This window comes from Tachyglossus aculeatus, chromosome 2 (assembly GCF_015852505.1).
Source record: "Tachyglossus aculeatus isolate mTacAcu1 chromosome 2, mTacAcu1.pri, whole genome shotgun sequence".
Lineage (NCBI taxonomy): Eukaryota > Metazoa > Chordata > Mammalia > Monotremata > Tachyglossidae > Tachyglossus > Tachyglossus aculeatus.
In genome coordinates this window covers 36,717,108-36,735,084 of record NC_052067.1, presented here as the reverse complement: position 1 = coordinate 36,735,084, position 17,977 = coordinate 36,717,108, and the positions used below count along the sequence as shown (strand labels likewise).

At 44.2% G+C, this 17,977-nt stretch overlaps 1 protein-coding gene across 4 annotated transcripts in view; it reads right to left on the bottom strand.

Annotated features, from left to right (window-relative positions):
* FYCO1 (FYVE and coiled-coil domain autophagy adaptor 1) overlaps positions 1–17,977 on the bottom strand; it is a 120,580-nt gene that overhangs the window by 59,215 nt on the left and 43,388 nt on the right. For 2 of the 4 annotated variants that reach the window (XM_038759973.1, XM_038759979.1), the window contains exons 9-14: positions 16,717–16,809; positions 15,548–15,666; positions 11,535–11,702; positions 10,194–10,343; positions 7,191–7,399; positions 5,334–5,478 (exon numbers count right to left, since the gene is read on the bottom strand). In XM_038759973.1, coding sequence (XP_038615901.1) covers positions 5,334–5,478; positions 7,191–7,399; positions 10,194–10,343; positions 11,535–11,702; positions 15,548–15,666; positions 16,717–16,809 — 884 coding nt within the window. The remainder of the gene's footprint in view (positions 1–5,333; positions 5,479–7,190; positions 7,400–10,193; positions 10,344–11,534; positions 11,703–15,547; positions 15,667–16,716; positions 16,810–17,977) is intronic. The other 2 variants (XM_038759985.1, XM_038759991.1) reach the window with 2 other exon arrangements.

Here is a 17,977-nt window from a genome sequence, read left to right as displayed (position 1 = left end):
GGTATGGACGGGAGTGGGGAAGAGACAGGAGGCAAGGAGGTCAGCGAGATGGCTGGTAATGATGATGATGATGATGATGGCATTTGTTAAGCGCTTACTATGTGCAAAGCACTGTTCTAAGCGCTGGGGAGGTTACAAGGTGATCAGGTTGTCCCACGGGGGGCTCACAGTCCTCATCCCCATTTTCCAGATGAGGTAACTGAGGCCCAGAAAAGCTGAGTCACTTGCCCAAAGTCACACAGCACGGCAGCAGTCTGGACGGAGAAGAGGAAAGGCAGATTCTAGAGCAGTTGTGAAGGTAGAACTGACAGGATTTTTGGACAGTTTGAGAATGCGGGTTGAATGAGAGAGATGAATCAAGGATGATGCCAAGGCTACAGGTCAGTGAAACAAGGAGGATGTTGTCTACAGTGGTGGGAAACTCAGAAGGTGGGCAGGGTTTGGGTGGGAAGATGGGGAGTGCCGTTTTGGACATATTAAGTTTGAGGTGGCAGCAGGACATCCAAGTAGAGATGTCTTGAAGTCAGCGGGAAATGTGTGACTGCTGAGAAGGAGAGATCAGGACCAGATATATAAACCTGGGAATCTCACTTGCAAGTACTTAAATCAACTTTATCCCTCCTATTTACTCTGAGAATCATGTGCTTCTTTAATGGAGCTCTTTTCCACTATTCAGCAAGTATTCTGAAACCTCCTCTTCGTGCTGCTTACTTCTCATATGACCTTTTTCAGGGATTCCTGGCAAAAGCTGCATTTCCTCTGTCTACTGGTATTTCTTCCAGATACACAATTTTTAAAAATTCTAATACTTCACTGAAGGGGAGGTTGGCAGAATAATCACTTTTCCAAGTTGGAGGTTGCTCTACGTTAAATGATATTTTCTGGCAGTAATAGAGTATCCCATAGTTCATCATTCTAGCAAGGATGTCTTCTACTTCCCACTTTGTAAAAGAGGCTCATCCTACTTGCACTTTCCTACCCCTGGGACGGTTCCTGTTTGCAGGATGCTGGTATATGTTTTAATCAGCAGCTACGCCCCTCATATTTTTGCTTTCAGAGCTCCTGCGATGTTAGGACAATTCATCAATCGTATTTATTGAGCGCTTACTGTGTGCACAGCACTGTACTAAGCACTTGGGAAGTACAATTTGGCAACATATAGAGACAGTCCCTACCCAACAGTGGGCTCACAGTCTAAAAGGACAATTGGAATAACTAAAAGGACAATTGGAATAACTACAGTGGCCCAAGTGTTCACTGGAGGTTCAAGACCCACAAAACTTCCAAAAGAGTGCAACCACGTATGATCATCACTAGTTCCATTTCTGGGGGGCAGACAGGTTTCGACAGATGACTCTGCAAATTCATTTATGTAAAACGTACATCTACTGTAGAACTAATGATCTCTTGTATCACTTGAATCAGGCTGGATGTGTTTTATTATTATGGTATTTGTTAAGCGCGTATTATGTGCCAAGCACTGTTCTAAGCGCTGGGGTAAATACAAGGTAATCAGATTGTCCCACGTGGGGCTCGCAGTCGCAATCCCCATTTTACAGATGAGGTAACTGAGGCACAGAGAAGTTAAGCGACCTGCCCAAGGCCACACAGCAGACAAGTGGCAAAATTGGAATTAGAACCCATAACCTCTGATTCCCAAGCCCGTGCTCTTGAAACTGTCTTCACCCTTCCGGATTGCAAGCCCAGTGTGGGCGGGGATTGTCTCTCTTTATTGCTGAACTGTACTTTCCAAGCGCTTAGTACAGTGGTCTGCACACAGTAAGCACTCAAAAAATATGACTGAATGAATGAATGGACTTATCTACTCAAAGGCACCCAGGTGACATAACCACTCATTTCGGCCATTTTTCCTGATTGTCGTCTTTGAAATTCTACACAGTGAAATGAGGCAATGAATGACATCTTGAATTTGCTACAGATATATGAAGTTTTTACCTGCAAGAAAAAAGGTCATTTAATGTGGTTGGCAGAAGAATTAGATTCAGAAGCAACCTTTTACAAAACCTAAAACCACAGAAGTGGTTTTAGACCCAAGCGCCGCCTAGTCTGCCTCGGTGCTGCTTTTAGGGAGCAACAGAGAGGAACCAAAATCTTTTGTGGTGGGGGCTTGTTTTTGTATTGAGATATGTAAAATTAATTAAAACGCCTTAACCAACTTATATCGCTCCAGGGGGTAAAATACCGTGGCTAATAAACCTATCTTTCTGGCAGCCCTTGCATAGGTCACAATGCATCTTCATATTCTATAAAGCCATTTTAGAACATACTGATCAGGGACAAACCGGGGAACAAACTGAGCTCCTTGGAGGCAGGAAACTGGTGTCATTTCTGTTGCTCTCCCCTAAGCACTTAATACAGTGCTCTCTGAACACAGCATACATCAAGGACTACTGATTGAGCTCCTCATTTCCTCTTCTCCCACTCCCTTCTGCGTAGCCCTTGCACTTGGATATATTACCAATATTCGCCCCTCCCATGGTCCTACAGCACTTATGAACGCATCCGTAATTTATTTACTTATATGAATGTATCCCCGTAAAACTGAAAGCTCACTGAGGGCAGAGAACATATCTACCAACTCTGTTACACTGTACTCTCCCAAGCACTTAGTACGGTGCTCTGCACATAAGCGCTCAATAAATAGGACTGATTGACTGATATTTGAGGGTTGAGCAAAATCTCCAGGTAAGTGGTAAATACCTCCTCATCCCTGTACTGACCTTCTATTATGGAGGGAGAGGGTGGTGAAAAGCAAACAGATCAAATAATAATAACAATGATGGCATTTGTTAAGCACTTACTATGTGCAAAGCACTGTTCTAAGCGCTGGGGGGGCGGATACAAGGTGATCAGGTTGTTCCACTTGGGGCTCACAGTCTTAATCCCCATTTTACAGATGAGGGAACTGAAGCTCTGAAAAGTTAAGTGACTTGCCCAAGGTCACACAGCAGACATGTGGCAGAGCCGGGATTCGAACCCATGGCCTCTGACTCCAAAGCCCATGCTCTTTCCACTGAGCCATGCTGCTTCTCAAATGTTGCCTCCTACCTCTCGAAGGCTAGACTATAAACTCCCTGAGAGCAGGGACTGGATTTGTAACTCTGGTGTAGTGTACTCTCCCAAGTGCTTAGTACAGTACTCTACACACAACAGCACGTAATAAATACCACTGCTGGATTTATAGAAGGCCATTTTGGGTTCATTTTGCACCCAACCATACACCAACAGGGTAGTCACAGTGTAGTACCACCCCCAGTGAAAGGCATGGGAAAACTAAATAGAGAAGCAGCGTGGCTCAGTGGAAAGAGCACGGGCTTTGGAGTCAGAGGTCATGGATTCAAATCCCGGCTCCGCCACTTGTCAGCTGTGTGACTTTGGGCAGTCACTTCACCTCTCTGGGCCTCAGTTCCCTCATCTGTAAAATGGGGATGAAGACCGTGAACCCCCCATGGGCCAACCTGATCACCTTGTAACCTCCCCAGAGCTTAGAACAGTACTTTGCACATAGTAAGCGCTTCCTAAATACCATTATTATTATTATTATATAAATGCAAGTAGACCTAGAAAACAAAACAAAAATTGCCACTTGCTAGTCCAAAAAGAAGCATTAAGTCTTGGGGAAGAAAATTTTTTAATGAGGAAAAAAAAAAATCCTAAGCAGGAGCCTCTCTTGAACTGATACAAGCCTATTAGAGAGGGTCGGTTATTGGGGATGGACTGGGACAAAATTCCACTTTGAGATATGAGGAGAAACTGGATATTGGTTCATCCATCGCTGAGACTGAGGCATCACAGAGAAACCAGTGAGACAAGATCTCACAAGATGAGCATGTTTGGGAAGATTTACTATCCTTCTGAAACTACGATTTAGGCCACAGAGCTTATCAAACTCTTAAACACCAATCCAATGTTAGCAGTTTCAGAACTGCGCAAACCCAGCCCAGTATTAGACTGAACTGACCTCTTTTTTTAAGGTATTTGTTAAGTGCTATGTTCCAGGGACTGTTCTAAGCGCTAGGGTAGATACAAGGTAATCAGGTTGGACACAATTCCTGTCCCACATGGGGCTTCCAATCTTAATCCCCATTTTACAGATGAGGCAAATGAGGCACAGAGATGTTAAGTAATTTGCCCAAGGTCATGAAGCAGACAAGTGGCAGAGCCAGAATTAGAACCCAGATGCTTCTGGTTCACAGGCCTTTGCTCTAACCACTACACTATGCTGCTTCCGAGCAGCAGGTGACCTCTAAACTCACCCCTAATATTAGCACATTTGCTTGACAGACACAGAGGAAGCCTTTGCACCACCCTGTTCCTGGCCTCCCAATCCATTATTTACCCTGGACTTGGGATTGCCCCAACTCCAGGAAACCTGCTATCAGGGTGCAGGGCCACCAGCACCCCAAAACAATTGCCCTTTTAGGCCAATCGTGAGGAAGAGTCATGGAGGGTCTTCATGACCCTAATGAAGTGTTTGCCGAGTTGCCAAGTTCCCAATCGTTTCCTTGAAAACGAGGCTGCTAAATATTTACATTAAAGAAACGGGCAGCATCAGTAAATTGTAAATTTCAGCCTACCCGATGTACCTTTTCAGTTGGATTTGTAGATTCAGTCTGTTCACCGAAGAGCCCCTGGCCACTGACTTATCTACCCAAGATCCCGAAAAAGTGTGTATTAAATATTTGCCAACTTGCTTGTGGTGGTCACATTTCAGACACAGAGCTGGGTAATAATTACGATTAAAATAGGCTGCGATTAATGGCTGCAGAAAGATGGCAGGGATACCTAGGAGCATACTGTAATAGCCAGAATTGTTTGGACACTGAAGAAGCCTAGTGTAAAGCTCTGATACCTCCATCTGATTTTACAGATACTCTCAAGAAAACTGCCTGACTCTTCTTCCTTTCTCCCGCTACCACTGACATTTCCAAGAAACACAAAAGAATTCCTATAAGCATCTTATCCATGTCTTTCTGGGCCAGACGAGTGGTCCGCCCAGCCGACTGTTCTGTCCCTGCCAGTACCACCACATGATCTTTGGAGAAACAGTGTGATGGTTGCCCGCCGCCCTCGTGTTTACGGCTGTTCTGTCAAATGTAACCTATCATCCATGAAACTATCGGATGGAAAAATGAAGTATCTAAACCTTTCCTGAACATTTTAACATCCGGCCTCCCCAGGTGTTATTTCCCAGAGAGGAATAATGGAAAAACCTTCCAGCCGGTGCCCTCAATTCTGTATTTTGCAGACAGGAGGCTCCAGGAAATAAAAATGGGATGATCGCTCAGAAAACTGGAGCAATGTTTACTCACTGTTCCATCATGCTCTGGTCCAGTGAATCTGTTTCAGTGGGGGTTTCAGGCAGAGGATAGCCAGAATCTTGCACCTGACACAATTCCTCATCTGTGATAATATCAAACACAGCATCGTCTGGAGGTTTGAAGTCAGCATTTGTAACTGCATCACAGAAGAGATCAAAAGGCAAATTACAGACGGCATGAGAGGGCCTATGATGAGATGTGGCATTTAGGCCTGTGATCAGCGAGCTGATGGAAGAAGGACCCACATACTAATTCTCAGTTTGACTCGGAGTTACATAATTCAAGAGTCAAGAAGACGTGCCCCAGTTTCATAATTAAAGGCCCTTGGGTGCTCTGCATGATAAACTTCAAGCCGTAGACAGCTTTCCAAATCTGAGTGCTTGTAGGTGCTTGCATTTTAACTGAAGTCCTACAGTCTGAAAATTCTTTCAAAGAAGAAACCAAAAACCAAAAAAGAAACTTTCCCTTAAAAGAACCCTGAAAAGTAAAAAGTTAATGTATCGGGTCTGCAAAAATCAAGGATGTCAGAGTTAACCTTTGAGTTGATGCCAATACAATCTCTTTGAAAGAGGGTTTCCAGTTTACCCGCATGAGGAACCCAAAACCCTTGGCCTGTTTTGGCCTTCTTTAGAGATTAGCAAAAATTAGCACATGGGACTAACACCCCGATCTCGTCAGCTGATTTGCGGAAACAAACTGTGAAAATGATATCACAGTTTTTAACCCAGCAGAATCAGCAGAAATCAGCATGGGTGCACAGACTCATAGTCTGGAGGAAACTAAGTCTGGCCTTAAAAAAAAAAATCAGGTGGTAGGAAATAAATATTAAAAAAGCTTGGGGAAAATGTTGAAGTCTGCCTTGTCGATTAAAGTGCATGCTACTAAAGGAAAGCATCATGTCTTTTAACTTGGTTATGACCTTGCATGTTTTTGTTCACAGTTTAATTAGGCTAAAAAAATCATTCTTGCTATCAAGGTGCAAACAACCAAAGAGACAAACACAAGTCAGATGCAGAGTAGATTTTTTTCAAGGAAGTTAGAGAGCGGTTTATCCAATTCAAGACATGAGAAAGATTTTATAAGTTCTTTCATTTTAGGGGCATTTTTCATTTCACTCTTTTTAAGGCAGTATGGAAGTAGGATGGTACGGTTTTGTCTCTTCACGGATGTCTACTCACTGCACAGTCTATTAAATAACAAATGACTTGTTTGCTGATGAGGTGGGCTCCTCTCCATTCTTCTTTTTGGCTCTGCCAGCTCTTTCTCTCAAATTTTCTCTCAAAAATGTATATAATCCTACCAGATATTGTGCAGGCAGGCAGAGAAGAATGTAGGCATTAGTTTCAGTATTTCTTAAATAATTCAGTCTGAATGGGGTCAATTTTGTCATCTTCTAGAAGTTAAGCAGGCCAGGATGTGACCAAATTTCTAACAGAGGGTGGTTTTGCCTCACCTGCCTCTGGGTTCCGGGCCAAGTATGCTTCTTCAGTGCTCTTGCTTCTCTAGTGCTCTCGCAAGTCCTATTAAGCTCCGTGATACTACGTGATGGACAGTAGGAAACCGAACAACTTCCTCCCCTCCTAGGCCTCACTAGCTCTTCTAGAACCCTGAGTCTCTGCCTAAAATGTTTTGGCTCCACTTATTCTGGGAGGACAGATCCGGGTCTCCCATGAAAAGACGCGCAGGACATTCAAGCAAGGTTTTGAAAATGAATACAAAGTAGCCGCATCTGGAAGAACTGAAAAGGCTTAGTGCCAAGGACTAACTAGACAGCGGTTGAAGGATAAGGCATGGAGAGATGCAGAGTAGTTTACTGGAGGATGAAGAGGTGGGGGGGAAGTGTCTGACCTGTTACTCCAGGGGTCTGATCCCCTGGAGTCTGGGGCATCGCAGAAGGGAGCTCGTCCTGGGAGGTGCTCAGGCTGGATCCTCCGGGGGATCCGGTGCCTTCAGTGAGCTTCTTGAAGCAGGCCCGGCAGCAGCGTTCCTTCTTGCCGCTGTGTTTGGTCATGACATAATTGTTACAGCAGTAATAGCAGAAAATACGGCCACAGATCCTGATGACGAAAAGCATTCAAGGAATGATAACGGGCCCGAATCCTGTCCAAGACTCGAGGCTACACCAAAACAAACTCAGGGTCCAAGGAGAGGCTCCTCCTTAATTCTCTCAAGGCACTAGTTGCTTGTACTGCTCCTCTCTGTGCCTCTCCAATGTGGTTCTTTACAGCCACCACCCGAATGGCAGAATCACGGGCAATGCAGGCCCCGTTGCCACGTTCGGTCAGTCTCTAGATTCTGCTGGGTCTGGTTTGAACAGTCTTAAACCCTTTCTATGCAACAAGTACTGTGCTAAGTACAACACACAAGATAATCAGTTCAGATGTGGTCTTCTTCTAGAATACTGCATGTATTCAACGCTTGATTCATCACTTTGACGACCACCATCCGTAACAGCTACAACTCTTAATCACTTCCTGTCTAGCTTACTGGAACAGCCTCCTTAATGGTCTCCTGAACTCAAACTTCTTCTTCCCACTTCAATCTCTAGACTGTGGGCTTGCTGGGGGGAGGGAACGTGTGTACCAACTCTGTTGTCCTATACTCTCCCGAGTGCTTCGTACAATGCTCTATGCTCAATAAATACCATTGATGATGAGCTAATCTAGATTCACTATTTAGACATATGTCTCCCTTCCTCAAAAACCTCCAGTGGCTATCCATTTCTCTTCACATAAACAAACTTCTAAATATTTGCTGCAGGTTCTCTCACAGGTGACACCTGCTTACCAATTACCCTGTCTCTTCTCTTGCTATGACCCAGTTCACACCCTTCACTCCTCTCATGCTAATCTTTTAAAAATACCTTGCTCATGTCTCTCCCATTAACAGTCCATCGTGTAACCTTTCCCCCACCCGGAATTCCCACTCCAACTTCAACATTCTCCTAAAAAGCCACTCCTCCAAGAAGTACTCCCTGACTAATCCCGTCACCTTCCTGAAAACGCCAACCCATCACCCACCTTAACAGCTGCATGCTTTAATTTTTTTTCAATTTAAATATCTACTTTTGTTTTTATCATCTGTAGCTGTGGCGTGCTCTGACACTTGCACCTGTTGTATATTTCACAAGCTCTATCTCCTCCATTAGACTGTACGCTCTTCAAGGGCAGGAACCCCGGCTACCCTTTCGGTTGAATGTTCCCCTGTAAACGCTGCACCCAACAGATGCTCAACAATGTTGATGAGGTCCACAAGCATCACAGCAGAGATAGCTTGGGTAAAGATGTAGTTTAACACCTTTGAACTTTGCTGGGAAACAGAGGACGGCAGGAAAACATGCTCCCTCTCCTTTTCCTACTCTAAATTCACTGGGATTTAAGATGGGCTATTCTCCCATTAAGTTGAGGGGAGTGGGAAGAACTTGATCAGCAAAATAATGAACATTTGCTATTTCACTTGAATAGAGTACAGTTGTCCTTCAGACACCAATGATTGGGGGGAAAAAAAGTATGTTTTACTGACACTAGCACATAAGTTTGAGGGTAAGGGCTTATAGGAGAGGGCTAGCTGGTGAAAGTAACATTACGAGAACATGCTGCTCAAGTCCTTCTGGACATTAGGGTTGCCTTTTCATGCATACATTGATTTGGGAGACCTGAGTTCTAATCCTGGCTCCACCATTTGCCTGCTGTGTGGCTTTGGCAAGTCACTTGAATGCTCTGAGCCTCAGTTTCCCATTTCTTCATCTATAAAATGAATGAGACAAGAGCTGTGTCCAGTATGATTATCTTGTATCTACCTTAGCATTCTGTACAGTGCTTGGCACAGATTAAGTGTTTAAGAAATACAATTATTATTGTTTGGAGGGAGGCTACATGAACTACTGTCTCAACCCCAACCTATATCCTGAAAAGCTACATATTCCCATTCTAAAGTACCGAATCCTTACGCTGCCTTGAAATGCCCCACGACTTGAATGATATCAAGTGCAATCAGTTTTCCAAGGGTGCAATCCAACTCCCTGCCTGGGACTCCCTCCCACTTCAAATACTTTTAAATGGTATTTGTTGAGTTCTTATTATGCGTCAATGCGCTGTTGGACTCCCTCCCACTTCATATACTTTTAAATGGTATTTGTTGAGTTCTTACTATGCGTCAAACGCTGTTTCACGCAGATACAAGTTAATGAGGTTGGCCACAGTTCCTGTCCCATATGGGGCTCACAGTCTAAGTGCGAGTGAGAACAGGTACTGAAACCCCATTTTACAGTTGAGGAAACTGAGGCACAGATAAGTGACTTTCCCAAGGTCATTCACCAGACAAGTGGCAGAGCCGGGATTAATACTACTAATAATACTAATATTAATAATGATGGCATTTGTTAAGTGCTTACTACGTGCAAAGCACTGTTCTTTGAGTCCCAGGCCCGGGCACTTTCCATACTGCCGCTTCATAACTGACATATCATGGCTTGCCCCCTCTTCAAAGCCCTTCTGAGAACAAATCTCCTGCAGGAAACCATTTTCAAGTAATCTCTAATATTTCCACCTTGTATTCCCCAGTTTCCACCTCAGCTCTTCCACTCCACCTAGGCACCTGAGTTACCACAGGTTCCATAGCACGTATGTACTTACCTTACATTTTCTATTCCTCCGCCTATCTGTAACTTAAATATCTGTCTACCCCACTAGATTGGAAGCTTTCTGAGGGCAGGGACAGTGCCTTCTAACTTTTTTGCACTCTCCCAAGAACTTTGTACAGTGCTCTGCACTGAGTCAGGCACAGAGTTATTGATGATGGTGAATACAGGTCTGTCCACATTCACCATCAATGCAAAACTCCACCACTGACCTGCAGTGGTGACGACGTATCATCCAGCTAAACTCCTTCTTACAGTCAAGGCAGTGGTTCACCTCCGTGTCTCCGAGCCATCGTTCCTCCGCATTCAGCTTCTGCTGGAATTCCAATGCATCCGATTTTTGCCAGAGAGCATCTTTATCCCTATGGATGAACAACAGAAAAGAAAGGAGAAAAAAACCCACAAAGGCCTTAAAACCATCCCTGCAGCCTATCTTAGTATGAGCTATATCATCAAATATATGTCTAAGGAATGAAGAATGAGGAATGAGTATGAGGAAAATCATCAAAATTTTACGACAATTGGGAACCCTGTACAAAGCGGTTTTTGACATTTTTGCTATAAAGGAATACTTTACAAATATCTGGTTTCTGTCTTGCAAACTGCAAAAAATATTAGATTTGCAAAACTTCAATAGCCTAGCACATTTCCTTTGGTCCAACCCACACTTACCCAATGCCACTTCCTCTCCTGTCTACCTTCTCATCTCGTCTTTCTATTTCCTACAGCAATAGGTTAAGAGAAGCCAAAAAGCTAAATACTCTCCCAAAACCAGAATCCACTGAAAACCGTACAAAGAAGGGTGCGGGAAAGAGAGGCAGAATACATTTGTTATTTTGGCCTATGATTTTTCATGATGCCTTCTGGCAGCGTTCTTAATTGTTTATTTCCCAGTTTCAGACAGTCTGAGGTTGTTTGGTACGCAGATACAGAAACTAAGTTGAATCTTAGAGGTGTCTAATTTACTTCTAAGTTTCAGACTAAGACTGGGAAAATTTGTTTCCTACAATCACTATCAAATAGACAGAACTAATGAAAACGCCTAACCCTGGCACTTTAATTCTTAGGCTAGGTTTTTTGTGGCTCTTCCAAAATCCTTCCATCTTTCTAGAAAAAGGAAAAGCCACACTCAAGAAAAACTCAATCCTTTTCACACGTTTACAGGAATCTCTGCATCCTCTATCCTGGAGTCCTGGTGGATTTTGAGTCACTTTTGCTTTGAGGGGCCACATCACACCTCTTGACTAGCATTCCTTCCACAGAGGCAGTACGACTGTGCTACCTTCGGGCAAAATTAATTCCTTGATTAAACGTGAATAAAATGTTATGAGGAAAACAACCCACTAGGCTACATGAAAAATGGGAAAATCATATTAACCCAGTTTTAGCAGCTAGCTTAACCCCATGAATGCAAAAACACTTAACAAAGAGTATTTAACTGAGCAAGATTTTAAAGGAAGAGAAATAGTAGTGTCTTAAATTCCTATTACGTTCTGATTAAGTCCTGTTTAAAATATTCTCTCCTGAATTGGCATAAACGTCTCTATGCCCACCTGAGAAGTTCTATTAGTCGCTCTTCAAGATATTTCTTGGTTTTGTTCAGGTCATCCAGGTCAGCCAACATCTTCTGGTCATTTCTCTCTCGTTCCTGTACTTCCTGACTGAGTTTATTACGAAAGCCCTCCAACTCTTCACTTACTCCAGTAAGTTCCTTTTGAGTCCTAGTAGAGAAACAGGAAGACTTTGGTTTTTAAGCTTCACATCTGAATTGACAACATGGTTCTTCCCTTAAGTCCCAGCCACAGCCGAGCTTGGGCTCTCCTTCCTCAGGGTGATACCCACTGCCCCAGTTTTGACCAGTAGCTTTTGACTTTCTCCAGTTGCTCTGCCCTCAAACCCTTGTGCTCTGCCCAATTCTTGACTGTTCGTGACACCCCAAACGTTCACAAAATGGAAGGGGAAAAGCGAGATTCACAGTTTTGTCGACAGCATGGGTCCTTTCACAGTCCTACTGAAACCTCCCTCAGAGGACATTACACACTGCTATCACCGACATTTCCCACACCCAATCCAACTCTTTTTAGGTGGTGTATGATAGTAATAATAATTGTGGTGCTTGTTAAGAACTTATAATGTTCCAGGCACTGTACTAAGTGCTGGGGTGGATATAAGCAAATCGGGTTGGCACAGTCCCTGTCCCACAAGGGGCTCACAGTGTCAATCCCCATTATAGAGATGAGGGGACTGAGGCATAGAAAAGTGAAGTGACTTGCCCAGGGTCACACAGCAGACAAGTGGCAGAGCCGAGACTAGAACCCATGACCTTCTAACTCCCAGGCCCCTGCTCTACGCACTAAGCCACATTGCTTCTATATCTTTAATTAATTTATTTATACTAATGCCTGTCTCCCCCTCTAGAGTCAGACATTAATGGGCAGGGAATGTGTCTGTTTATTGCTAGTACACTGCTTAGTACAGTAAGCACTTAGTACAGTGAGAAGCAGCACGGCTCAGTGGGAAGAGCCTGGGCTTTTGGAGTCAGAGGTCAGGGGTTCAAATCCCGGCTCCACTAATTGTCAGCTGTGTGACTTTGGGCAAGTCACTTCACTTCTCTGGGCCTCACTTACCTCATCTGGAAAATGGGGATGAAGACTGTGAGCCCCCCGTGGGACAACCTGATCACCTTGTAACCTCCCCAGGACTTAGAACAGTGCTTTGCACATAGTAAGCGCTTAATAAATGCCATCATTATTATTACAGTGGTCTGCACACCGTAAGCGCTCAATAAGTATGACTGAATGAATAAAAGTACCTTAACTCCATTTTTGATTTTTTTTTTTTTTAATTGATACCAGAAAGTGTTGCTGAATTAGCTTACAGGCCGGCAGGCCTCAAGGGGGTGGCTCTTCCCTACAGCAAGGGTCGGGAGACTATAACTCATAAGCCAAACATGGCTCTTCCTGGAAATAAATGCGGCTTTGAGCAGAGGAACCCACCTGTGGAGCTGGCATCATGACATCCTTAGAGTCACCTAAGGGTGACATCCTTAGCTTTGCCCCCGCCGCAGCAAGAACCTCGGCAGGGTGTAGCTGAGCTGAATGCCTCTCTGAGCCAGAAAGAGGCTGAGGGGGGGAGACAAGATGATGGCTCTTTCCCACACTAGACGGCAGGGCCCTAACTCTAACCCCTTCCCTAATAGAGAGGAAGAAATTCACCATTTGCAAGTTTGTCCTCCGTCTCTCTCTCCCCTCAGTAGCAGGGTAGGCCATACGCCAGTCTTACCAAGTCCTCCTGATTATCATCATCATCAATCTTATTTATTGAGCGCTTACTGTGTGCAGAGCACTGTACTAAGCGCTTGGGACGCACAAGTTGGCAACATATAGAGACAGTCCCTACCCAACAGTGGGCTCACAGTCTAAAAGGGGGAGACAGAGAACAAAACCAAACATACTAACAAAATAAAATAAATAGAATAGATATGTACAAGTAAAATAAATAAATAAATAAATAGAGTAATAAATATGTACAAACATATATACAGGTATATATATAAATACGACTGATTGATAGTATTGAAAGCACAGGGGGAGTTAAAAGTATAGATAATTGGTGAGGGTAATGGGCTTGGCAGGCGATGAAGGAGAAGTAACGGGGCAGAAATAGAGAGGACAGAGTTAAAACAAGCAAAGATCTGAAGTGGCCGAAGTCAACCTGGTGCCTAGATACCGAGGCATGACAGAAATGTATTAAGGAGGTGGCAAAGAGTTCCACCAAGACAACTTGCAGGCTGGATTTTCTTTAAAAAAAACAACAACCAAACAACAAAAAAAACCCAAACACATCTCCCCACTCCTCAAGAACCTGATTATCCTTGCTTAGCTTCTCCTGTTGGTTCTAAGGAAGGACAGCTTATTCTGAGTTGGCGTCACAGTAAACTCCCCTGCAAGCTGGGCAGGAGTAGGGATGGAAGCAGGGACAAGGGGTGACACAGGATCCCCACCTCTGTCCTTCCCTCCAGGCACCAGCAAGCTGCTAGCAGGAGCTGGGACAAAAGCCAAACCATGGTCTTTCCCACCCTTCTCTTCAATTTTCTTTGCCCCTTCACCCTCCTCTTCTCCTTCCCTTTCCTTTCTCCCTTTCCTTCCCCTTCCCCTCTTCTATCACTGCGGTGGCAATGGTTGTTAACTACGAAGCAGCCACGTGGTGCAATGATGTCCTCACACTGCCTTGTGGAAAATCCCATGTCAGTAGGGGACCAAAACTCTATGGTTTCTTCATGCATCAACTGCTTAAACATTTCATTTGATTTGGTTCCTCTGCACAAAAAGGGTGCTGACCCATGCTTTACAAGATAAACAAATAAAATACACAGAAAGGTGATTCTTCGGATGGTCACTACAAATGAGCAAAATGCTGTGCTAATGATTGGCTCCCAACCAAAAAAGCCCTGAGTTTTAAGTTGACCAGGACTGATTAAGGTTTTCAGAAGTAACACTGAAAAAAAACCAACCCACAGGTTAGGCTGGATTTTTGACCCAGGACATATTCACTAGGTTGTCAAGGTGGAAATGACAAGTAACTCCGGATGAGAGTTGGGTTTTTTTCTTTCAGGTCAACCTAAAGAATGAACAGTAGCCTTGGAACATTATTAAAGCATCACAAGGCAGAGGGAGTGCTGTTCTTGGTCAATGAAGAATGTTATCAGGGCCCTGGCTAATCCTGAAAATACTCATGTAATCCAACATTAGATTATTTCACAAAGGAAATACGAAATGGAACGGATGTGTCATTTTGGGGGAAAACCCCATCTTTGGTCCTTTTATCTGAAACATCAAGTTCAACTTGCTAAACTAATAATCTTGAAATATCTCCCGACCATAAACAGTAAATTTCTCTAAGACAAACTGCAGCAAACTAAAGTTTCTTTACTTAATGTGATACTTTCTAGGTCTTCTGAGGAGGAAGAGGGGGCAGGGAGGGTAAAATAGTGTTCACCACAAAATGTTTCTAGCCCAATATCCGTGGTGTTTGTTACATACTTACCACACATGAAGTGATGAGACAGATACGAGAAATCATGTCGGACACAGTCCCCGACCCACATGGGGCTCAGGAGAACGGGTATTTAATCTCCATTTTACAGATGGAGAAACTAAGGTCACCCAGCAGGGAAGTGGCAGAGCTAGGATTAGAACCCAGGTTCTCTTAATCCAAGGCCCATGGTCTTTCCACTACATCATGATGCTTCTCTTTTATGTGTCACCCTGACTTGTTTCCTCTATTCATCCCCCCTCCCTGCCCTTCAGCACTTATGTACATATTTACAATTTATTTATTTATATTAATGTCTGTATCCCCCTCTAGACTGTAAGCTCATTGTGGGGAAGGAATGTGTCTGTTATATTGTACTCTCTCAAGTGCTCTGTACACAGTAAGTGCTCAATAAATACGACTGACTGAATGACTGACTTCTTAAGAGATAAGACGGGCGACCCACTCTCTTTATTCTTCATCTGTAGACTTTTGGGCAGCATCAAAGAGCAGGATGAATGGGATGACTAACCTCTCCAAGTTTTCACTCAGGGATGTCACTTCCTCTTCTTTTTTTAGCATGGCGGCTTCGTGCTTGGTCAGCTGTTCCACTGCGTGATCTAGTTTCCTACCCAGGTCGGTTTTGGTAGCCTAGCAAAAGAATATATAAAAATTGATCCAACCTCTAGTAGGCAGAAGTTCCAGTGTGACTAGGGGGTTGTTGGTCCAATTGGGGGATGTCAGTTTTTAAAGGGAGCGTAAAGAAATCTAAAATGTGAAAGCACCGCGGCACAGGGAGACACAGAGACTGTGAGCTCCTGGTGGGCAGCGATGATACCTACCAACTGCAATGTATTGTAGCCTCCCAAGTGCTTAGTACAGTGCTCTGCACACAGTAAGCAGACTGAGAGAGGAACAACTTCCTTATATAGGAGTAAACCAAAGTTTGGTTGGAACCACGTCACCCCAGCATTGCACCCTGCCACGTGCTTTGGGCTTAAATTACCAAGGACAGAATTCTTAGAGTTGCTTTAAGTGGGAGCTACCCTCAGTGCTAAATTTTATTTTGATCACTGAGCGAGCAAGGGGATGGACTTCTGGGGTTCAGGAGAGAGGGAGGCAGAGAGAAGAGAGCGACAGAGGTAACAAAATCTCCCATCCTGTCCCAGGAGACTGACGGACGTCGAGAAAGCCCTTCTCAGAGCATGGAAGCGGTGCATAAAATCTCTGCCGCCCTTGGATCCAAGTGGGAAAAAGAGAAGCCTTCCGGATGAGCCTTAGTCTAAACAGACTAGAGAGAGAGTCCTGCTTCTAACCATGGGGAGGGGAAAGAAACAGCTTGATCCCAGCCTTCATCTACCATCTACTGCACCCAGTAAGCACTCAATAAGTACCACTGATTGACTGACTGACCTTGGAATTGTGTCTCCTGGCTGTCCCTTGAAAGTTATAATTTGACTGTTTCTGTTGGATACGTTTCAAAATGGGGCTCACCAACCAGAGAACAAAAGCCAGATGACTGAATTACTAAATGAAGAAATTCCGCCCTCAGAGCACATTGATAAAGCCTCATCTTTGCCTTCCCAATTTGTCCCCAGGCTCTTTGTCAGCAGCCAGGTGCATTTGCCCCCTTAAAACATTAAGAAATTGCTATTCGAACACACTGATTGTTCCTTCAGTGTTGCCTAGGTGAAAGCCCACCTTAAGCTCTGAGACCTCCTTCTCTACAGCCTGCAACTGTTGCTTCTTCTCTTCCAGCTGCCCCTTCACGTTCTTGCACTCTTCACTCACCGTCTGTCCCAAGTAGAAAGGGCAATTATTAGTCATCTCCACATTTCCACCTATTTTGGAAACAGCTGAAAAATATGCAGTGTTAGAGCACAGATCTATCTGACTGTCAGAAGAACCAGTGCTCAGGGATCTGGGTTTGACTGGGGGGCAAAATCCCCTTATGCTCAGTCCCTGGACTACAGTTTAGCTTAAAACCTGTAACGGTCCACTTCAGACAGAGCCTAGGTTTGACTTTGAGTCCTGGGAACAATGACCCCATTTTCTGCCACAGGCAGTGGACAGCAAGGTCAAAGATTTAAAAAAAGGTTTAGGTCACTGTCCTAGACCACCTCAAGCCACAGTAACACTTCTTGTAGCCCTACTCTGCTTTCCCATCTGACGATCACCTACACAATAATAATGATAAATACACAGTTATAATGATAACATTAATGATAGCTATTTGTAAAGTGCTAACTGTGCGCCAAGGACTGGGGTCGATGCATGATAGTCAGAATGGACACAGTCCCTGTCCCAGATGGGGCACAGTCTCAGGGGGAGGGAGAACAGGTTTTTAATCCCCATCTTATATGCAGATGAGGAAATCGAGGCACAGAGAGGTTAAGTGACTTGCCCAAAGTCACACAGAAGGCAAGTGGCAGAGCTGGGACAAAATCTGGGTCTCCTGACTTTCAGGACTGGGTTCTTTCCATTGGGTCACAAATTTGGTTGCAGACTACCGCATTTGCTTCTCTACAGTATCCTGGGTCACGTCCACCAATCACAAATTAATAATGATGGCATTTGTTAAGCGTTTACTATGTGCGAAGCACTGTTCTAAGCGCTGGGGGGGATACAAGGCAATCAGGTTGTCCCAGGTGGGGCTCACCGTCTTCAACCTCATTTTACAAATGCGGCTCAGAGAAGTGAAGTGACTTACCCAAGGTCACACAGCAGACATGGCAGAGCTGGGATTAGAATCCGCAACCTCTGATTCCCAAGCCCATGCTCCTTCCACTGAGCCACGCTGCTTCTCAACAATATTACTTGTTTATTTTTTTTTAATGGCATTTATTAAGTACTTACTATGTGCAAAGCACTGTTCTAAGGGCTTGAAACCAAAGTGCCTGGATTATTTTTCAACAGCTCATGAATAATATATATATTTTTTTAAAATGCAGTAGACTGTGCC